This window comes from Coturnix japonica, chromosome 10, assembly GCF_001577835.2.
Source record: "Coturnix japonica isolate 7356 chromosome 10, Coturnix japonica 2.1, whole genome shotgun sequence".
In the NCBI taxonomy this organism is placed as follows: Eukaryota; Metazoa; Chordata; class Aves; order Galliformes; family Phasianidae; genus Coturnix; species Coturnix japonica.
The window spans coordinates 5,666,612-5,690,772 of record NC_029525.1 but is presented as its reverse complement, the minus strand read 5'-3'; the positions used below and the strand labels follow the sequence as shown (position 1 = coordinate 5,690,772).

General features: G+C 39.7%; 1 protein-coding gene across 3 annotated transcripts in view; it reads left to right on the top strand.

Annotated features, from left to right (window-relative positions):
* CHRNA7 (cholinergic receptor nicotinic alpha 7 subunit) overlaps window positions 1-20,673 on the top strand; it is a 37,043-nt gene extending 16,370 nt beyond the window's left edge. For 2 of the 3 annotated variants that reach the window (XM_032446739.1, XM_032446738.1), the window contains exons 3-10: window positions 3,540-3,584; window positions 6,790-6,899; window positions 10,806-10,885; window positions 12,069-12,236; window positions 12,614-12,808; window positions 14,141-14,227; window positions 15,037-15,146; window positions 17,218-20,673. In XM_032446739.1, the coding sequence (XP_032302630.1) occupies window positions 3,540-3,584; window positions 6,790-6,899; window positions 10,806-10,885; window positions 12,069-12,236; window positions 12,614-12,808; window positions 14,141-14,227; window positions 15,037-15,146; window positions 17,218-17,736 (1,314 nt within the window). In that variant the 3' untranslated portion in view covers window positions 17,737-20,673. The remainder of the gene's footprint in view (window positions 1-3,539; window positions 3,585-6,789; window positions 6,900-10,805; window positions 10,886-12,068; window positions 12,237-12,613; window positions 12,809-14,140; window positions 14,228-15,036; window positions 15,147-17,217) is intronic. The other variant, NM_001323081.1, reaches the window with a different exon arrangement.
* The last annotated feature ends 3,488 nt before the right edge of the window (window positions 20,674-24,161 follow it).

Sequence of the window (24,161 nt, the reverse complement as noted above, 5' to 3'; positions counted from 1 at the left end):
TTTGAAGTGGAAAAGTTACTGCTAACAGATTTTAGTTAGGAATTCCTTTCATGCAAGTCTTCTGCGAAACACGTATTTCTCTCTGGCTGCTTGTCACTATCTAGATGCCAACATAACATCAGAGGCTTATTTTGCTTCATTTTTTCCTTGCTTTTTTTCTGTCATGGATGCTGCACATGCTGACATCCCTTTGAAAGTAATTTAATAATGTTCCTCACAAAGTTTATACTGCCTTTAGAAAGCATTGTGGAATTTCCATACATTTTCTTCTACATATTTTGCTGAACATTGGGTAAAAGTAAGATAATGTGAGAATCTGACTGCGTGTTCCCTAAGGTGATCAGTCTGATAGACTATTTAAAGTGAAAACACAGACAAAAATCAGATGGGAAATGAAAGAATGAAGACAGTGCTAAATCCTGCAAAAAAAGGAGTACAGACTGTTTTTGCTGCCTCTACCTTCAAAAAGGAACGAAAGACCATTCAGATCTTTTTGATGCCAGTGACATCCCCTTCCTTAATCATGCTACCATTAAATAACGTGATAATCAGTCTAGTAGCAGTTGCCATCTGCCATCACAGATCATGACTACAGTTATAATTAAGTAGCACAGGGCAGCACCGCACTGACATCCCGCAGCACAGAAGAGCCTGACTTGCTTCTCATGAGCTGTTTTGCTTGTCCAGCACTACTGGACACCAAGCAACCTCAAATAGCTGCTAGGAGAACAAACACAGCAATCCAAATTGCATTGTACAGTTACTGCCTTCATTCTCTGATTAGTTTTCCCAGCACTTGAGAATACATTGTGAGGACCTTTCTCTCTGCCCCTTTATAGTAAGAAGTTTGTAGCATGAGCTGCCTTGTTTTGGCATTCTGCTTTTTTTTTTTTTTTTTCTTCTAAAGTAAACATTTACAAAGTACTGCGAAGTGATGAAAATGGGTGACATTCTAAAGAGCCTTTCAAGCCCGCCTGTCACTTTACGGGGAAGTCTTGCACAAGTGAGGAAATATGATGTTAATGCAGTTTGCTGTAAAGCTTTTAAAGCTGTCCAAAAAACTCCGCGAGACATGAGAAATCCTGCAGAATGTTCCTGCCCAGCCCTTCCCCAGCTTCCCTCCAGCTTGTAGGAAAGGACAAAGCCTTTCAGACAGAATCTTTCCTCTGGTGATAGGCGAGTCAATCCGATAACAACAACAGTTCTGGAAGCCATCTGTTCTGGGGAGAAAAAGAGCTCTAAACCAGCTCTCAGCATGCAGCAAAGTTCTTACAGCTGAGGAGAAGTGATAGGATTTAGTACAGTGATCCAAATGGGAGCTACTTTGATCATCTATATACTCTTTCAAGACCAAAATGTTTAAAATATCAGAAAGAAACACCAGGAAAGCAGCACAGTCCATCTTGTCTTCTGCACAAAAGTTATCTTTGAGTTCGTACTCCTGAGATACTCAGTTTCAGTGAGGTCTGAGAGCCAGCTGACTGTTCAGAATAACTCCTGGCTTTTTTGGATCAGTGTCCCAGATAACGTCTGTGGAGTCTGTGATTCTGTGAGTCCCCTGCAGGCAAACCTGGGAGGCTGTGCCATGTGTCCAGCTGCCTTGGCAGCACAGCAGGCAGCTGAATCACTCTGCCAGCAGCACAACTGGATTTAAGGTCTGCTGTTCCCTTCAGCTGCACTGGTTTAACTGCTCAGTGATTGCTCTCCAGCACTGTTCTGTGATGTGTGCTGGTTGATAGTAGAGCTCCTTTCTGTTATTCCGAAAATAGTTCATCTGACTACGCTGTAGACTCAGGGCTTCAAAATAAATCCCTATGGCATATCATTAGCTTAAGCATCAGCAGCTCTCCAGCTTTAATACAGTCTTTTCCTGCTACTCAAAAGGGAATTTTTAAAACATCACTTATCTAAGGCTAGAGCCATTCATGTGTGGAAAGAGATCTCACTGGGAGTAAAATGTGAGTCTAACTCAGGATTTAACAATGCAGAAATACATGCCATTTAGCTAATCGTCCCGAAACAAATTTCCCACAACATAATGGATTCTGAATTGCTCTGCACCTTAATGTAGCCAGTTAGACCTGTGCAGGGCAACAAACCTCCTGTGTCCTGCAGTGAAGGTACACAGCAGCGGTGCCATCAGTGGAGCTCAGATGTAACAGATGGGACATCATGTCAGAGGAATTGGCATATTTGTCTGGGACAGCACACAGAGCCTTGAGAAAACGCTATGGAACTTCAAACAATAAGTTAGCATTAGTGGTGTTAACAGACAGAATGGAGTCTGACATGGAAGCAAATGATGAAAGTGGTGGAACTGATTATGTGAAAGAACTGGCACCTGCTGACATTTACTGAACGTTTATGGAGACCAAGCAGTAGATGGAGCACAGTGAGGCAATGGGCGGTGTGTTTCTGCAAGGATGGCTGTGACAATGGGACACCTCCACCAGTACAGATTTCTATGAGCACAGCATGCAGGCTTTTGTTCATGGCTGGTAAAAATGCATAGCTAATAGTGGTTGCTATGTTGAAAAAGGAGGTTTGGAGCTGATTATGTGCTTTATGGGAGCTTTGTTGTGGTTACAACATATGCAGGTTACTGAGTGAGGCATCAAATTAATGCTTGTGTGGCTAACAAATAACAGATGCTACTACAAATCAGTAACTACTTTACCTAGCTGACATCTTCAGCAATGCCTTCAGCATGTTATTTCATGCATCATAATATATTCTTCATACTAAACGGTTAGAGCCCTGTTTCCCCAGGACGCCATTTAAATGGCACTTGATATAATATTCAGCACAATACCAAACTCTGATGGGAGGGTGACTGAGGGATGAGTAGTTGCTGGTACCTCTAGAGAAATGAGGTCATCAACATTTTTCTGTGTTTGGAAAATGAAGAATTAATCTTCTTAATTAACTGCAGCATTTAAAATGCCCGTTCTGTCCCTTGAGCTTGCATCAGATAGTTATAGGAGGCAAGGGGGAAGGCCATGTGAACATGGTATATTCCAGGTACAATAATAACACTCTGCCCTGCCTCCTTTCTTGTAAAGCTGTGGTACAGTACTTCCTTGCATCCTTACACTAAAATCGGTGGTGCTACAGCTGCCTATTAAGAAGCCACTGGATGTGGCCTCAACATACATCACTGAGCTTAGTCACTGTTTGGTGTCCAATGCAGTTTCTATGATCTGTGTATGTCTGGTGTGTGAGGCTGATTAGGGAGAGGGCTGCTCCTAAGCAAAGGTGGAACAAGCAACGTTTGCTATAATCTGTTTTGCCTTTTGAGATACATTATTAAAGAAGGAGCTCCAGGGAAGAACCTGGCAGAAGGATACCCTCCAGTAACAACTTGAATGGCAGCAGTAATACAAAGTACATTAAAAGTACCTGGGAAAACTTCCTATGCAGTGAGGTAGAAGCAGTAATTCACTTTAAGAGGTACCTTAGCACAACTATTTCATAACAGTAGTATATATTTGCTAGCATTATCCATATGATACTAAGCTGCTTTATTTTCTTCTCTTCAGGATGAAAAGAATCAAGTGTTAACAACCAACATCTGGCTACAAATGGTGAGTTCTGAGGAACAAAGCATGTTTATTCCTGCTTTCTTTGCATTTAATCTGGTGCAGGTATACATTTTTGGAAGCTTCCAAGCTTCTGTTCTGTGTCTCACTACACAGCGCACAAAGCTGAGGTGAACAGCAGTCTGCAGGGCTGGGATGTAGAGCCTGATGATGTTTCAGACATTTCTGAAAACGTTATAAGAAACTGAGTCACCACAGCTGAGTGTGTTACAAACTCACCTCAGCGGATTTAAGCCACTCTAGATTTAATCATCATAAGATACCCAGAGTTCCAGGAAGGTGAAAGTTCTTTATCACCCATTTGAGCAAAAATCACTTATTTGTGAAGAAGAACTATCCATGTATGAAATGCATTTGAGCTGTTGTGATCAGAACTCTGAAAATCACCTGGCAGTTCAGGAGGAAATGTATTCCAAAGAGATGGATTATTTCATGCTACCTGCTGCTGTTGTCCTAACTGAATGCCTCTGCTGTCCTGTTTGCTTTGCTTTCAATCTGTCTCCATAAGAAACTGCAGGAAGATCTTAATTAAAATGGACATGCTGTTCTAGTGTTGCTCAAAATACTGTTTTTTAAACATAAATTATCATCTTATTTTTACTGTGAGAATGAGGATTTTTAATGATATTGCTCCAAATTCCATTTCCCAGTTGTATGACAAACGTGTATTTGAACATACTTTCAATTTCCTCACATTCAGCTGTGAGCACTGTATTTATCTTTGTTTCCCAGGTTATTTTGCATACATATGGTGTTTGTTTTTCAAGCAGTAGCTTTGTTTTACCTTTTGTTGCTGTGTTTAGTTTCTGCAGTTGTCAGAGGCTTCTCAGACTTAACATACCTCAATTACTGCCACAGACAGCACAGCAGAGAACTTTGCCCCCTATTAACTCATGGCTGACATCACTGGGAAGGAATGGTGATCACTTTTTAATAAATGGAACAGTCAAGATCTCTGTAAAAGTATTTGAAATTCTTCTTTCTTTAAGATTAATTAGCGAGAGAGTTGCTCCTAAGCAAAGGAGCCTACACAGATTTATTCTGATGGGATCAGTTATAGTTTTGGAATTGGTTTAGCACTTCAGATTTAGAATTAACAAGGTGCCCCTTACCACACTAACTACTGGGCTCCTAACCACAATTTCTACCATAAATCTGTTTCTCATAAAGATGAGATAGAGTATGGTGGGTTTTTTTTTCCATACTGTAGAGGCCAGGATGAGAACTGGCATTTCATTCCCATCTTACAGAAACAGAACTGTATGGGCTAAGTAAAGCTTTACGGAAGAGTTTCATTTTTCAAGACAAGCACTCTGCTTCAGCAGAAACTTTACATCTTTCTCTTTCTTTAATCAATTCATTCAGTCTAAATGTATTATCTTTCCTTTGACTGTAACACTTTTATGGAGGATCTCTCCCGCTCAGTGGTGGGCCTAGGAAAGAAATGAAAGACTAGTTGGATGACCTAGAAAGAATAGTGCGGCTATTCCATTTGTTCACAAAGAAGAGTTGACTTGGAAGAGGCATTCGGCTTGTGCTATTTTAGAGGCTTATTTTACAGAAAGATTAAAACTGTCAAATATAATGTGTTTTTGGCTTTGAGTTGTAACAAAAACAGTTGCTGTAATTACTTAACCAGGAAAAAAAGTGACAATTCATACTCAAGAATCTATCAATTATTTTCCCTCTCTTCTATCTTACAGTGTCCTTATCCATTCTGAGACTTTTTTTCCCCCTAAGGAAATTCTCTTTTTAAAAAATGTGTGTTCACTGTATTTCTTTTGATTTATTCACCTTAGTACGCACTGTATGAGGAGCATGTTATGGTCACAATGAGCAGATTGTGTGATGTAGCCACTCATCATGACCTGCATAAACATAAGTTTGCTGTCACCCTCTGGACTACATTTACAGCATTCCAGCTACAGTAATTGCTAATAGTTATAATCAGAAATTAATGGATACATTGGCATTAGTGTAACACAGATCAGATTGCAATCAACCTGGGTGGGAGGCCAGTGAGCTGAGCCGCTCCTCCATGGCCCCACCACCTCAGCCAAGGCCCTACTAGTCAGAAAGGGATTTGTTCTGATAGCTACTGAAAAAGAGTAACCCAAAGCCAATGAGAACCCACAGATTTAAACAGAACAGCTCAAAACACACTTCAAATTGTTTATGTTACTGGACTTGGTAAAATAAATAAATGAAAGCATCATGAGGATCTTGATATTTCTAAATTCTAAGCAAGATGAAGTGGTAAAGTTTGGTATAAAATAATATATGTAAAAGTGGAGGTAAAAATGCTGAAAAAATAGATGAGAAGCCATTGATCAGCCCATAGAAGCTGTGTACAGATGAGCATAAACAAGACTCTTAGTTTATAATTAATGAAAAGAAAAAGTTAAGAGCAGAGATGCTCCAATTGAGGATCTCTGTAAAAAAACAACCATCTGGAGAGCAAAAGAAAGAAAAGCAATTCACAACGCTGGTCATCTGTACAGGTGACAAGGAGCTAAAAACTGTTACTAAAAAATGAGAAATACATAGAAGCACATGCCAAGAAACCCAGATCTAAACCCTGTTGGATTGACCACACCAGAATCAATGCCTACATTGATAGCCATACTACCACCAGGGCAGCAGCCTGCAGTGCAGGAAGTGCCAGTGGGAAGGAATCTTCTGCAGCAGCTGCTGGGTACTGCTAACTTCAGGCTACAGGAGCTGCTAGTATTAACTATTCAACCATTTCAATTGCTTTTCCCTATCAGCAGTCTGTTGGCTGCTCTACCACACATCTGTAATCAAGTTATTACAACCTAAGAATTTACAAACACAGAAAACAAAGTTGTCTCTGAAGAAAAACTGTAATTGCAGTTAAGTATGAATTATAAAACAAAACCTGTTGTGTCCCAGTTTGCTACCTGAGACAGCATGAACAATAAAATAGATGCATCTCAAATCTTCTTTTATAGGCTGTTACATATGCATTGCAGTGTGAATTGAAAAATGAGATTATCATGCTTTCGAGTGAGGTTTTGGTGGCCTATTCACCCTTCCCAAGTTTTTCGTTGTCTGAATCTAAATAATAACTTGAACAAGAAAACATGTATTGTTTCAGGCTATATTGTCTGGAGAGCTACAGTAAAGCAACAAATAAACTGATCTAACTTACTTTCAATCTATGTCTTAGTACTGGACAGATCATTACTTACAGTGGAATGTGTCCGAATACCCTGGAGTGAAGAATGTCCGTTTTCCTGATGGACTGATTTGGAAGCCAGATATTCTTCTCTATAACAGGTGGAAATACTTTTATTTTTCTGTGGGGAAGGAGAGAAGATAAGACAAATTATGCAGCCATCTAAGCAAAATGACTAGGTTCTGAGCATTCGGAACACTAGAAAATAACCACTCTCTTGTTTACACAATGGGAGGTCATATTTGCAAGTACTTAGTAAATAACAACACCTTCCCTACCACCAATTCTCATTAGAATCTGGGTGATGATTAGAAAACTAAACTTTTCTGGCTATGTTTAGTAATACAGATAGTGATAATCTTCCCTTGAGTTATTTTTTTGGTCTAAATGTTTAACAGTGAATTCAAATCTGACTTGAGACTGCTTACCTAATTTCACAAGAAGCAAGATAGGTAAATGCTTGTAAGAATGTTTGCATTTTTGCATATTTTTCAAGCAATATAACAGTCTGCCCAGGGAGATGGTAGAGTCACTGTGCAGGAGGTGTTCATGAAGGGTGCAGTTGTGGCACTGAGGAACATGGTTTAGTGGGTATGGTGGTGATGGGTTGGGCTTGATGAATCTAGAGGTCTTTTCCAACCTTAACAATTTGATGGTTCTATATCCACTTTTAGAGCATTCCATATTCCTGCTACAAAAAGAGCTAGAGTTTAAGCTGCTCTTCTCTTCAAACTATCTGTTCTTTATTGGGTTTATTTTAGGGGCAGATTACCTGCTGAAGAAACATTTGGCTGCATACATTTGTGGAATGTATTGGGTTAAAAAGGTGACATATTACTACTTTTTAGAAAGAAAAAAAATGTGAGATTCTAGTGTTTTCTTTGGTAGTGTATGCAAAAGAAAGTAAGTATAAACAGACTGCACTTAGCATCTGTGCAACTGCGGCCAAAGAATAAACAAAAAATACTGAGCTTTTGTTTTGTGGGAAGCAAGGAAGTATGTGAACATCTCAATGTTCACATTATACTGCGTATAAGCAGTATCATGTTTTCAGCTAGGTTTTCTATACGATGGACTTGTAAAGAATTGTACTACTCGCTACTTCATTGCACTTTATGACAATATAAAAAGACAGAATATCCATATTGATAAGTTGCTGCCTGTTCTATACCTTTTTCCTTATTATTTCTTTGCTCATCTCACTGTTGAGCAGTAGCTGGCCACAAAAGTTCTTTCCAGAGATCTGAACCTATATCTACCAAAACAAGCAGAGCAAGAATAATACTTAAAATTATTCAAAACTCTGGCATAGGTATAACCGCACAGATCAAATGCCAGTGCAAAGTCAAGGCAAGCAGCTCACAGGACAGCGAAGCAGCTCTTATTTCTGGTGTCTCTCTTCAGAAGTGTAGCTTCATACAGGGACTGCTGGGGAGTCTCCCTTCCCATCAGAACTGCCCTACTAAAGCACTGGAAGATGTCTGCTCTTTAACAAGTTGTCCTTCCCTGCTGTTATGATATGCCCACGTGCAGCTCCCCAGGTATTGGAAAGACCATCTGCTTTGTACATGCTGCACTGGTTCTTTTGTGGAAGACACGGCACTTGGTGCCCGTGCAGGTGACAGGAACCTTTTGTCTTCCTCTGTGTCTCTGTCATATGCCCAAGAGACAGCCTTATGCTCAGCATCACCCCAATTCCACTTCTGCATGGCAGGAGCTGCCTTTTGTTGCAGCAACACCCATACAGTAGCAGGACTCAGCCTGTCAGCTGCAGCTGTACCATCCCTCCGCTGCTTACTGATCACCTTTGTGATTAATGTCACCTTCACAGCTGTTGTGAATTGCAATGCTGTGACAACAGCTCACAATGACAGTATTTGACAGTATCTTTCTCCCCAGGGCCTACATGACTGCTTTGCTTACAACATGCTTCTGTGCCTCTCCCAAAGGTACAATTACCACTAAGTGATTTGAGGGGAGCTCTACTCAAGCTCCCCATACTGTAAGTGCCTGTCAGAATCACTTCTTGTTTCTGGTTCAAGCACTGCAATTAGTGCTTCAGTTGTCCATCCACCAGCTGAAAAATGCTCTGTACATAAACAGTACACGTGCTGTTTATACACAAACAGGTATATTTGCAACACTGACCTTGCTTAATGTATTTTTCACCACTAATTTATTATTTTGAGTATCCTTTCCTACCTACCTTGAGTTCATAAACAACAGCATTCTAGGGAAAGTCCCACACATCAGTCCTTTTCTCTTTCTCAGTAATGCACTGGGTGTGCCATATAGTTGGTACTCTACTACAGCAGACTAGAAGTTTCCAAAGGAAGGCATCACACATACCACCTACCTGAGGTGCTCTCAGGGCATCTGACAATTTATGCTTCAACATTTAAGTATGTGTATCCAAAATCAAAGTGTGATTTTAGCAATTTTCAGCTACATTTCATAATATTCATGCACTCATGCTAACAGTAGCTGAAGCACATTACACAATGAGAAGGATAACCTAACACCTGGAAAACCAGCAGCTATATTGCCTTTTATTACCTGCCTATTGTAAAGAGACCAGGCCCAGTTCATCTGTGGGTTTTTGGAATGAAATGAATCCTCGCCTAAGTACAAATGATTGTGGGACCGGCTCCATTAGTGCTGTGTCTGGCCTTCTTCCACTTTGCTAGTTTTACTACGTTTATTAGAAGTGCTTATTTCTGGTGGTTTTATTTTTCAAGTCACCACACAGCGCTCATAAGTTCGTGGAGTAATGAAAATTCTGGTAGCTCTGTCTCAGTTTCATTTTCCCTCTTTTATAAACCTGAGATTCTCCAGATAAAGTCCCAGCGGAATTATATCTGCTAAGTGTAGCTGTGTCATCTCAATGTCTTGCAGTCTATAACTTTTTTCAAGTGGCTATACTTGGAAAAGAAATGTAGCAGAGATAATTTTCTATCATTATATTAAAGTACAAAGTCTCATCAGGCAAAGGCTTTCCTTCTTAGCATAATCCCAGCTGAAGCACTGCATTTCACAAAACAACCAGAAGCTCAGCGTAGAAAACCATATGCTCCTTTTCCTGAAGAAAAAATATTTTCAGGATACTGAAATGCTGAGTCTAAGTATCTCTTGCTGTTCTTTTAAGAATATTTCTTATTAAAACCCAAACACGGGGCAATAGAACCTGGGATCCTTCTTCACTTCTGTGTTTTTAAAATGTTACATTTGCAGATAGCTGGGAACAACAAACTGCAAGGGCCTCAAAGCAGCTTCTGGGCTTCTGAGACCTCTGCTCGAGAGAAAGAGACCTGAATCCAACCTAGGAAGCCAAGAATGTTATTTCTAGTTATTGCTTACCACTTGTAAGCAATTTGTTCAGCATGGATATTTTCACATCCTAAATTTGAATATGTGGCTTGATTTTCATAATGTAGATACATTATGTAGATAAATACTTGTCTACATTCAATATAGAAACCTGATTTCCTAAGGAAACAAGACTTACGCAACTGGAGTGTATGCGCGCATGCACACCTGCTTGTGTATGATGTGCATTTGTGTGTGTGGAGCTGTGGGCTCGCTGCCCTCCTGCTCCCACCATCCCTGAGAGGTAGATATCTACCTTCTCTGTCACACAAATGAAAGCCCAAGAAGGAGCTGCTGTTAAATGTAGACTACAAGAGAACAGATTTCCCTGCACAGTTGCTTGAGAAGTTTTTAAAAAGTGCTTACTATCCAACCAGAAATCAATAGAGCCATGGCACTGTAGCAAATCCCACAGGGTAAATGAGCAGAGGGAATGAGGTGATTCATACTCACTTAAGTTGTTAATCAGGAACAAGTCCAATAGTATTAGGGCACTTACCCTGTGGCCACAAAAAACTGGTGCCAGGAGTAGAGCTGACAAGCTTTATTTTGGGGAGAAAGAATCCTTTTATGAAGAAGAAATATCTCAGATATTTTGAGCCAAAGACCATATAACCCACTTTGTTTCTTCCCTGTTCTAGTGCTGATGAAAGATTTGACGCTACATTTCACACTAATGTTTTAGTCAATTCTTCGGGACATTGCCAATATCTGCCACCAGGTAGGCTGTTTCCATGTCATAAATTCTGATTACATAGTCTGCTTATATATGGTGTGCTTTCAAATTTGACAGAAATTCATTGGTATTCTACTTATCTAGCTAGCCATCATCTGCTAGATTTAAAACTAGATGTATCCTGAATGTGATTAATGCTTTTGTATGAAAACCACCACAGAAGATTTCTTATTGCCGTCATTTAAATTACTCTGTCATAATGTGCTATTAGAGAAGTGTGGAAATATAAAAGAAGATAAAAAATAAAAGCCTTAATGTAAAAAGTTACTGTTTATTGAATCAAAGATAATGTCTCAATAAAGACATATTTCAATTAACGTAGCTGTTTCTCCTATTAGCACACTAGCTTTATAATGAGATGCTTAGAAACACGGTATGGACATATCATCTATTTGAAATGACTCATCGAATACTTCTTCAAACCAGTTTTGAATCTGGAAGGAACACAGTCTGAGTTTGGCCCTTTGATATCAGAGCTGTATCACTGAGTCTCTGGGTGTGTTTCAGTGGAGATCTGTTCCTGTTCCCCAACTCAACTGCAGTTCTCAGAATGAACTCAGCCCAGAATCAGAATTTCAGATACTACGGCAATAGAGCCAAGCGTTTTCCAGGCAAATAAAATCTGAGATCTCCAAAGGACGTCAGGGTTCACCTGTTCTCATGTAAGGTGTTCCATTTGGTGGGGGTTTTTCAGTTCCATTCTCAAAACTGCTAAATGACAGAGCCTGATTCAACAAGTAGAAAATAGGACCCTAGCCTTCCTGAATGAACCAAGATCACGGAAATCTAATGAGACAGCAAACAATCTTACAAGATTTCTTATTTTATCCAGTAACAGAAATAAGAGAAACAGTTTGCATACTCTGCCTCATTTCTTTCTAATACACAATATCTAGGAAACTGGAGCTCTTCTCTGAATCTTTTCTTACTACATAGCTAAATGTAGTTTAAAACTAGTTTATAACATCAACACATTAATAGTGCAGGCCTTTCCCATTTCTGTAACTGACTTTTGCTCTTCACATCTTGAGACACATCTGAGATTAAATACGCTTTACAAGTAAATGCCAAAAGATGCAATGTAGAACAAGATCAGGTTACAAAAGAGACATTAAATTATGTGGAATGAGCATTTCAGTTTAGTGTTCTTGTTTTAAATCCAATCTAGGCATATTTAAAAGCTCATGCTACATAGACGTGCGTTGGTTTCCATTTGATGTTCAGAAATGCAACCTGAAGTTTGGCTCTTGGACATATGGAGGCTGGTCCTTAGACTTACAAATGCAAGAAGCAGATATATCAGGCTATATTTCAAATGGAGAGTGGGATTTAGTAGGTAAGCCCTTCATTATTTGTTTACACTCCAAACTTGCAGCCTTCTCAGCACTTCAGCGCTGAAATGGGCAGAATAACAATTGTGAAATGAAGACAGAAATTAAATTAATAAATGACCATGCTGATGATATTTAAAGCTGTGAGAACAGACTTAAGATGAGAATAATCATTAAAAAGTGAGCTTGAATTCAGTATACATTTTTATCTAATTTTCCATTATTACCTGATAAAAATGGCTTTATAATTAAATTTGAAGAAGCAGCCTTACCCATAGCAAGGCTTACAAAGCTATATTTATTGATCTCCAAAACAATCAGTCCATAGCATTCAGCCTATTGACATTAATGTTGTGTGTTCTTCCTTTTCACTTTTATACAGGAATTCCTGGGAAGAGAACTGAGAGCTTTTATGAGTGCTGTAAAGAACCGTACCCAGATATAACATTCACAGTAACTATGAGACGCAGGACTCTCTACTATGGACTTAACCTTCTTATACCCTGTGTACTGATATCGGCACTTGCCTTATTAGTCTTTCTGCTTCCAGCAGACTCAGGAGAAAAGATCTCACTAGGTGAATATTACCAGATGAAGAAAGTCGTCCTTTTAAAATGTTTTTTTGAATAATCTTAGGAAACAAGGAGGAACAGTTTATGTGCCCTCTTCTCACTCCTAAACTGTTTTTACTGTGTGAGATCCTGAAGAACAGGTGTCACTGTTTAACCTTTGCTGCAAGCATTAGGGAACACCAGAGCTGTGAAAGGTAGAAATTCCCACCACCCAACCAGAAGCACAGTGATTCCTAACCATCATCTTTCAGAAGGGTTTCATTTTGTGATGTTTAATTGCTGATGGAAAAACTCCACATTCACTGATTAAAGCTTAAGCTTACAAATCTGCATTTCAGCACCTCAACATGGCTTTCTTAATGGCTCCTTTTAATAGTGAGTCATGTTAACAGCCTAGGATTATTTTTTGACTGCTCAGAAAGACTGATTTCCTTTAACTGCTACATTCTATTTTTAATAGCAATTTAAAACTAAATTATTGGCTTGTGAAAGAAGTCTGATGAGTTTGGATACTTGATCCATAAGACAGTGGTTAGATATGTCATGGAACATTTCGCCTCATTCAACACTGAAAATACACTGTCTTCTACTAAATGAACGCAGCTACTAAATGTTGGAACAGAGCTGACATCTCTCCAGAAAGCAGTTAAAATGAGTAGTAGCCTCCCAAGACAAGAACTCCCTCCATGTTTTTTAAGATAAATTCTTCGTTCCTAAGTCCTTTTCCACCTGACAGTGGTTCCCTGTTGTTTTAGATGACTCCTGAGAGAAGAACAGGGCCCTGTACAGAGAGGTGGGGACCTCAGCTATCCCACCTTGCAACCAGCTGCATGCAGAGCCCAGCCACCAGTACTGAAAAACATCCAAGCCTGTCCAATACAACAAAGCAAATCTATTTTTCAGGAATCTTATGTAGTACGCTACCTGTAGCTTCCGCACCAATTAATCAAGTCTCATAAGCTCAAATACCACAAATCACATCATGTTTCTAAAGCAAATGAGGAACGAGAAGTACTTTGATTCACCTCAGCTAATTAGCAAATAGTGATAAAAGCTGAACAGTTACAAGGATCTAAAAATAGATACACTCATGCAAGTTCAGAACACTGAAAGTACATCAGAACTCTCCTAGTCACAGTGCCGTCCTGGGCCAACCAGCTTGGTTGCCCTGCTACCCTGACCCTGTGGCTGCCAGGACAGGGCAGGAGCACCAGGGCTGCTGGCCATGGGCACAATGGGAATACAGCTGTCTGGCAGAGCACACTGTCTCATGTTCACTTGCTGCCTTGTAATTACAAGCTACTGACCTGCTCTCGTACTTCACGTTTATTTTTCAGGTATAACAGTTTTATTGTCTCTCACTGTCTTCATGTTACTCGTGGCTGAAATTATGCCAGCGACATCTGATTCTGTGCCCTTAATTGGTAAGCTAACTGCAGCTTTTATTCTCTTCTATTTTTTGTCAAATGAGAAGCAGTGACTTAGCATGAAAGCCAGCAGTAAAGCAAACTACATGTAGAATGGCCTGCTGCAACTGAAATAGAAAGCAGTGCTCAGGATTGACTCCGTGTGTGTGCAGCAGTGACTTCCTTAGGGACAGAAGGTGCCCAGCCCCTCTGTGTGGGGAGCAAAGCAGAGATGCAGTGCAGGAAGGAAGACCACCACCAGCAAAAGCAGCACAGCCAGAGCTTGTAGGGAACCTCAGAGACTGGGAGAGGGGATGGGATACTGAGAATGGCTGCACACTGCAGCAGGGCATTGGCAGCCCTCCATCAGGACTCCAAAGAAGTCTGTATTTCCTCAGTGTCTGGGAGTCAGTTTCCCATAGACCTAACAGCTCAGACACTGCTGGTGAGACATGAGGAACACGGAACTGGGCACAATGAAATCCCCATAGTGCAATTGCTCAAAGAGAAGCAGAAGCTTTTCAAAAGAAATACAACCAATCTCTGAGCCACTGATGGGGGGGAAAAAAAAAAGAAAAAGAAAAAAGAGGACCACTTTCTCAGGTTGCTTAGGAAAGGCAGCTGCTCACTTACACTGAGACTGTTATTGAAGGCTGCCTACCCTCTCAAAACAACAGACATCTTTCACCAGTACCTGATATCACACATACAGCACTACGCTGGAATAATAATGTCATGCTACATTTACATGTACATAAACTGCTGATAGTAGATATAAAACGACATCTCCCAAGGCATACCGCTATAATTAACTGTTTATTTTGCAGCTCAGTATTTTGCCAGCACCATGATAATCGTTGGCCTCTCTGTTGTTGTCACTGTTATCGTTCTACAATACCATCATCATGATCCAGATGGGGGAAAAATGCCTAAATGGGTAAGGTTTGATGTTAATGCTCTATCCATTGCATAAATGTCTGGATCAGAGTTGTGACAGTAGCTAGTGACTCGTTTTTTACTACTTACGGCTAAATAAAAACCTAACCATGCTGAACATTTTGTTTTGAAATGGTATGTCTAGATACCCTTCTTCGGAGAGAGTGAGAGAATATGAATTTATTCATCTTCCTTCTATCCAAGTTTTCTTTATGACAGCTAGCAGCACCTCAGCATTTTGCTGGACCCTAAGTGCATAAATGAATATGATTTTCAAATAAGCTGCATATGTCAGAAGTGAAATAGGTAGAAGGGAAGAGCAGGGTGCTGGTGGAGATTACAAATGCATAGAACAGACTAGCATAAAGGTGCAGCCACTGCAAATGAGCTGATGTGCTCACAGAGCCATCAGTTGCCTACAGCACTCTTGTTAAAAGTGGCTGCTGAAGTGAAAGTTGCTCTGAAAATTCTGATCTTCGTATCTGTAGTCGAGAGCATCTGTAAAGCACAGAGAAAACCTGACATGCTTTTCTAAGAGCAATACCCAGATCCATGGAGTACAGTTGGACTTAGTGATCTCTAATGATTCTATGATTTTATTTAGAGACATCATTCGATAAGTAGTTGTTTTTATGGAGAATGCCATTCTCCATCTTGGAGTTACTAATTATTGATGAATATCAGCTAACCAGCCAGTCTTACTGCCCAACAACTCACAGCAGCCTGAAGCCTTAGTGAAGGTGGAAAGATCTCTTTTTTTAATCTCTCTAGAACTTCCAGTTATTATCCCTAATAGCAAATAAATAAATGAAAATAAAATAGAAATTAAAAAAAATACATAGAGCAGACAAGAAGTGATGAGATATTCTCTGATTCATTCTGGGGAAGTGACTTAAAAATGACTTTGAACAAAGAGAATGAAAAGTATGTGTCTATAGAGTGATGGCTGAAGAGACAAAGCTGTAGTGCTGAGTCAGACATCCCCAGAAAACAGCACTAGAGGTACTGAGAAGCTGAAGTCCACTGGAATTTATTTGGATACTGCTGTTCTGCACCAGGCTGTCAGTTAATAAATTACTGCCTTTCTAGGCGAGGCAAAATAGTAGAGAAAGAGTAACAAGACAAAAATCTATATTTAATTGTAACGTTTGCCTGGATATAGCATCTACTCTAAATAGTAATCCAGTCAGAATAAATGGACCAAATCTAATATTAATTACAGTGCAAGATTTGTATATTATATAAGACGATAATATTTCATTAGTGGTCTGGAAAAGAAACACTGGAATGAGCTTTTAAAATCTGATTGAAATAAATAATAGAAGCTTGAATCTGAATTGGAACAGTCTCTGGCTTGTCTGCAGTTTCTGTGTGGCTGGATTAAGGCAATAAGGAAAACAATAAAATCATACATGCTAATTAAATTCACATTTTTTTTTTTTTAGATCAAAGTAATTTTTCCACTTTTTCTCCATATTACATACAGATTTGTTTTCTAAAATCTACAGTCAACTGTCATGAAAGTAATATGAGAACAGAGCCAAAACACTGTAAAGGTTAATGGTCTATTCCAGCCCAGCATAGCATCTGTTTTAGCAGCCTCCTCCGAGCAGTAATACCATATGGATTTAATATTACAGTTCTTTCCTTCATATTTGTGCTTTAATTTGCTGGCTACAATCTAACACAGAGCTACCGAGACTATTCAAAAAATAACTTATTTGTTAAGTGCTTTTTATTATAGTGAATAAGCAGTAGAAGCAGGTAGAAAAGACTGCTATATTGCTGCTTGAGCATAGGGAAAAATCAACGGCACGGAGACTCCCAGCAGGGAGGCACTCTCTGTAGCAACAGTCAGCCTGAGGCAGCCCACAGCACTGCTGGACTAAGACAGCAGCCTCAGTGAGTGACAAACTAACCGTCTGGAAAAGCACTGCACCATTCCCTAAAACGTCAGCTCAGACTAAGCAGAAACCAAGGACCTGAGAGTCACAAACGCTACAGAAACACTAAGAGCTACCAAAGACAGCAGCTGTATCAAGAGGTGCTTATTCTCAGTAATTTTCTTCCAGACAAGAGTCATCCTTCTCAACTGGTGCGCTTGGTTTCTGAGGATGAAGAGACCAGGGGAAGATAAAGTGCGTCCTGCCTGTCAACATAAACAGCGCCGATGTAGCCTGTCAAGCATGGAGATGAACACTGTGAGTGGTCAGCAATGCAGCAATGGGAACATGCTGTATATTGGGTTCCGAGGGCTGGATGGGGTTCACTGCACACCCACCACTGATTCTGGAGTGATCTGTGGGAGGATGACCTGCTCACCAACAGAGGAAGAAAATCTTCTGCACAGCGGCCACCCTTCTGAAGGTGACCCAGATTTGGCTAAGATCCTGGAAGAGGTCAGATACATTGCAAACAGGTTCAGAGACCAGGATGAAGAAGAAGCCATTTGTAATGAATGGAAGTTTGCAGCCTCTGTAGTAGATCGGCTCTGCTTGATGGCATTTTCAGTCTTCACCATCATTTGTACAATTGGTATCTTAATGTCAGCGCCAAACTTCGTAGAGGCTGTCTCTAAAGATTTTGCTTAACTTCTAACTATGATTTGATTCTCTGAAGTATCATATGTAGCAAACAAGAGTGTGTTTTTTTGTTTGTTTGCTTGTTTTTAATGAGTACATCGTATCTCGTTGTCCTCTGTCTTTTTGCCCTCCCCCCTACTCCCCTGGCACCCCCTGGACCCAGGCTCCTTTCTGAAGAGCAACAACCATTCAGAAGGGGAGCCAGGGATCTGTGTGCCCAGCTCCTCTGAGCACTTTGCTGTGGGAGATGCAAAGCGAGTATAAGTCCCTTCAGAATGAAAGGATATTGCTCCAGCATATTTTACACATTTCAGACTGGCTAGTACATAAATTAATAGGTAGGTAATGCCAGAATTGCCACTTCTTCCAGAATTTGCTTTAAAAGATAGAAGTTAGCCCTGTGTTCCTTTGAGGATTAACTCTGAATGAAAGGAAACTCAAACAGCAGAGGGGGAAAAAAAAGAGTAGGAACACCTTGCTTCTCAGTCTCTGCTCCTTAGTGAGCACAGAGCTCACAGCGCACTCACAACCAGTCACACTTTTAAATCCCTCAATGCATTTTACAGAGAGCTGATGTGAGTATACAGGACTCTGATTTTGCCCGAGACACCAGAAAGATGAAAGTTGAGATGAAACAGCACATATCTTGTCCTTCTGTCACTTCCTGGACTTGACCTAGAAGCATGGCCTGGATTCTTAAAAAGGCTTCACAGTAATTGCGGTGTTTATTACAACTCCCTTCTCTCCAGAAAAAAACATTCTTTCAACTAATGACTTCTGTCAGTTTTTACCCTTTACAATGACAAAGAAAATGAAGTATTTATGATGGCTTTATCCTCATTTGTTAAGAAAATAAATACATTACACACAGTCATCTTTTTACCTATTCTGCATGAAATCCAGTTAACAGTAACTGTCTTGTACAGGCTCAAACATAATGACAGATCTAAAGCAAAAAAAAACCCCAAACCATTAAATCATCAGATCCAGCTTCTCATTTCAACACGAGATGTTTGATCTGTTGCTTGCTGAGCCTTTTATAGACCTCTTTTCATTGAGTCACCATAACATGTCCTAACAAGAAAACTTTCTGCTCGGTTTATCACATGAAGAACACTAATGAATTACAAGTACTGTATATAAACTATACCTACAACCCAGGAAAGATTAAGTCTAAAATACAAATCGTTTTTTTATGAATAGTGCTGGGCTGTGTGCATATAATAGCTAAGAACCAGTCTCCTGCTCATACGGTAATATTCCTGACCAAGCTATAAGTGGTAAAAGACATGGGCAAGGATTACTTTAGCACTGACTGCTTGCTTTGTCCTGCATAACCTTGACTTTTTGGCTGAGGTTGACAGACACACAAATGGAGACCTGTTGTGGTACCATGTTTTTACGATGGGATAAACTTGAGGCAACAGACTATCGCCCAAGATGTATTAAAATACTGACTCTGCTGAGTGACAACTCTAGAACAAGCTTCCTGATACAAACGTTGGTTAGCATCGGTATTTCCCTTCTGTAAGTAACCCCAAGTAGCCACGTAGATTGTTCCATCTGGTCTTTTTTTTGAAAGCTCGGGGGTCTTGTTAGATAAGAATGTTTCAAAGAGAAGGGATGTGTGGGGACGTGTACAGTGGGATACAACTATTGCAGTTATGTACTATTTGACACTATTAGACAGGAGGCAGGAGGGTAGCCCTCTTTCCACTGAAATCTATTCACAGCTTTTGAAAAGCAACATTGCTAAGTACAGGAGTTCTTTAAGGGAGGAGGGAGAAAGTGATTTACAAATTGACATTAAGCTTGTTCATTATGAGCAGATGCATCTGCACTTAAAAATTGGAGACTGGCAACTGAGCTTTCTTGCAATTCCCACCTAAGTTTGTGTTTCTGGAATTGCACTGTCAGCAAATACCAGGTGTTAGACAATTACCTGTAAGACACCAGCATCAAGCCTATGCTACTGCCTTTAACATTGGAAGAAGTAATGAAGGTGCACCAAGGAGAAAAGTGAATTCCAATTTTCCTACCATCAACACAACTCGTAAACATCTGGTAAGAAGATGGTTATAAACTTTAAATACTACAGTGACAGTTTTACTTTGCACCTATGAGTTACATTTTCATATGACCAAGCTGGGCAAAATTGGTATGTTTCTTGTCAAACTGTGTGTGTCGATATTTGTGTATGCACTAAACAGTATTTTGATCTATATGCTGGGGAAATGTTTATATACTTCTGGACATAGACATGGGAATAAATGCTGTATACAGTATTTGTATATAATACCATAGGCATATGTATAAGGATCTGTTACGATCTTAAGAGTCCACAAAGTAGGATAAGCAAGTGGTTCACCACAGCTAAGCTCAGACTTGTCTGACAAATTGAAAAGCTCACTCCAGAGGTCAGCTGTCATGTACAATACTGTGTGAACAATGTATATTACCTTTTCTGTTTTTATATTGAATTGTATTGAATATTTAAAAAAATCTTTTTAATATTTAAAAATGACTATTTAAGTATTAATGCCAAAAAATGTTCCAAACAAATTTTAAAAGGTTAGTTTTAAATACAGATAAATTATTTAAACAGTATTTAAAACCATAAATTATTTTATATAAGAACAGATAATACTATATGAGACTCTTTTTAAAGGTTTCCTTAAATTCTCTTTCCAATGTCTGTAGCTGCAGAATGTGTTCTCAGTTCACCTGTGACAATTCTATTTTTCACTTTCTTTATCAAGAATAGAATGTAAACCAAAGTCACGGGGTTTTTGGTTTGTTTTCCCTTCTGTTGTAGTCTTCTACATTAAGAAATACTGAGTAGAGGGCATTAGAAAGCAATGTTACATCTGTCAAGTACTGATTGCCATATAAAGCTATTCAATACTTTTCCAGTCCAGTACAAATAAAAGATTTAGATCAAGAGAATTTTGATTCTTTTTCGTTTTTCTCAGATGAAACAAACTCAGGCAGTAAAGACCATAAATAACCATAAAAGAAAGAAAAATGTCTTTGGAAATAGCATTCTGTGATGAGAAAGCTCTTTGGTAATTAAAAACACATCACATCCTCCTAGGAAACCAGTCCCACACCAAACACATATTACCCTAGTCATACATGGGCTGTCAGAGCAAATAGGAATGAAACGCTAAATCTGCTTTGAACTGGCATCAATTAATTCTCCTCAAACCTTAGCATCAAAAAATAATAATAATAATCAAAGGAAAACACAAATCAACCGCAGCTAAATAAACCTAAATAAACTGCTGATTTATTATGCTACAAGGCTAATTTATTGGTCACGGGTGAAAAAATACCTAGTCAATGAAATATCCCCTGACGGGGAGAAAGATCTGGCAGGTGTGAGTTGCACTGCCCACAGGCTGAGTGTATCCTGACAAAAAAAAATTACTATCTTTACAGTATCCTGCTGTGCACAACCCAATAGTGAGAAGCAAAGAACCCAAGACATCATTCTCTTATTCCTCCCACACTTGTAAAGAATCACCAGTGAAGACCAGTTTGGTTGAGATCACCACACACAGTCATACAGCCTGCAGGTGTGACGAAACCAGTCTGGTTCTGGCTAGCAGCTGCTGCTGGTCACGCAGTCAGGTGTATACATGAGGCTCACACTGATGGCTGCTCACTTGGCCAAGCCAAAGTGTGTGCCTGGAGTGCTTACAAGCAGGATGGACACACTACCTCAGACTTAATACTTCAGCATGGTTGCATCATGCATCCTACAGGCAGCATCTGGCACTCTGTTTAAGCCCATCATTACACATACTCCATCTCTGAAGCACCTGGAGGTTGTCTCTGCTGCTCTCAGACACCTGGTTGGTTGTTATGCAGACTGAAAGCTGCTGTGGCTTAGGAGCTGACATAAAAGCCACTCCAATTCATTGCTGTGTGGGTGGCAGCATCACTCAGAGGACTGAATCTTGGGGCTGCAGGGAGCAACATGACCAGCCAGCCCATTTTAATCCTATAGCAACATCCAGAATATATTTTCTCTTCATCAAAACCAATATCTTAGCCTAACCTCATGATATTTTAAAATCAGTATATCACCCCAGAAGGCTGAGAACAGAATCTTTACATACAATTAAAGCAAATCTAACCTGGAAATCAAATGAGAGTTTACCAAGACTATAACCATAAAAGAAAACCTTTCATTGCAGCTGTTTCTTACATTGCATTTGCTGCTTACTGGAAAAGCTTAATGTAACATTTATTTCCACTGCTAGACAATAACAGATAACAACACACATCAGCTTCTCACATGATCTCATTCTCTTCTGAACCAGAAAAGTCCTTCCATTCCCCTTCCTCCCCATTCACTCCCAATTCAGGATTGCAGTTTCTTAACAGAGCATGAGAGCATTCAAGGCCAAAACTGTGTCCTTGCTGTGAAGGTGTTTTCAGAGCTGCAGTCACTTAGATCTGTAATTGCACCACAAAGCCATAGCATTAAGATACATAGTAGCTTCAATCATCTGTCTACTTTTACTTTAAAAAAACAAACAAACAAAAAACAAAACAAAAACTGGAATCGTAACATGATCTGTTGCTACTTTGGGATGGGTGTATATGAGAATAACATCCACAGATGTTTTCATTTTACTTAACCTATTCAGGATATCATCCAGAGCCAAAGGCAGAAGAATCATTGAACTGAGCCCAGCAGGCTGGGATCAGGACCATGAATAGTCCAATGAATCTCACAGTTATCATTTATGTATCACCCTGGTTCAAGGCAAGCATGCAAATGAATTAAGAATGAGCTACCTATTAAATATTTATATTAGATTGGCTTTAAGCTTAGAAACCAAAAAATCCAGGATCTGATCCCAGAACAAGATATATCCACAACAGTCTTTGAACAGTATTATCTTATTTCACTGCACACGTGGTTTACATACAGCTGTGAAGCACTTCCACAAATCTGTTACCATACTGGAATTCCATTTAGGACTGCTTTTGCTGATGTGACAGTTTTGTTCCATTCTTCTCATCTCCAATTCCTGACCAAAAGAAATCTAGTTGCAGACTATTCTGATCAGACAAAACACATTACAGGACCACTGTTCTGAAAGAAAACACAAGCTGAACCTTTTGATTCAAGACAGGTTGCAGTCACAGAATTTGATGTTATTACACCAGCCTGCACAATGGGAACACGCTCCTACCAAATATTTGCACCAGCACCGCAGTACGTGTACACCTATGGCAAGAGACAACAGCAACAGCCTTGCAGGGTTACACCTGCTAGCCAGGACCACTGCAGACCATGTAAAGAAAAAAAGTGCTTTCCCACTTCTTCTGGCTACCCTAGTGTAGGTATAATGAGATTATTTAAAGCCTGGTTAGTGCTTAACTCAGCTTGATGTTTTTTTTTTCTTTAGGTTAGGTAACAGTGTATTAGAAAGTGGTGGGCTGCAGCATATAGCCCAGCACAATAACCATTCGGCTAAGGCAACCAAGGGTTTGTTTTTTCCATCTTGCCCTCCCTGCAGGGGAAAACAGTACATTCTCTCAGCAATTAAAGAAATAAGGGCAACTAAAGAGCATTTTAGGTGTTGCTGTTTCTTTCTGGACTCACTCAACCTAATTCTACTGTAGTACACTATCCTATTATTCCCACAGATACATTAGGATGCTACACTCTGGTTCAGTTTTAATGTGTTTTAGAAAGGCCTGAAGCTTTAAGTACCTTTATTTTGAAAGCACTCACAAATGTTCTTGCAAATATCACCCTTTTCAATCAGATTGGTAAGACTGCTCTCATAATACAGCAATAATCCTTTCTGCATTAGAAGCAAATCTATACAGAGCAGGTGATAATACACCATACACTGTCCATGCGAATTGTTTTCTGAAAGGACAGGAAAAGCTTTGCTGCTGGTCCTGTTGAGAAATGCAGGCTCTTCACAGAAGCACATGACACAAGTATCCTTCAAGTACCTCCAAAGATTCCTCACAATGGCTGAACAGGGTCTGGTCCTCCAAGCTCCTGCCCTGACCCATCTCTGTGACCCGCTGTTAAACTCACTTTAGTTTAACCCTCTGTTAAACTCACTTTAGGTTAGGGGTCTGAAACTAGGCACATCTATTCAAGATGCTATTGAATATATTGACCAGGATTTCCACGATCGCCTATTGAGAGAGCTAAACAACATGAGTTCCTCTCGACCTGTATCATCGAAAATCTCAACCATAAAAAAGAGACGTCCTCGTATTCAAGCAAATGACAACGATAAGACACCTCGTATTCAAGCAAACGACAATGATAAGACCATACGTTTTGCTTTGTTGTAATTTCTTGAGTATCATGGGAGGATATAAAGAAGTGGTATAACTCATCACTTCTGCACTTCAGGCACGAGTGAAAGAATTACATCCAAAACAACCAC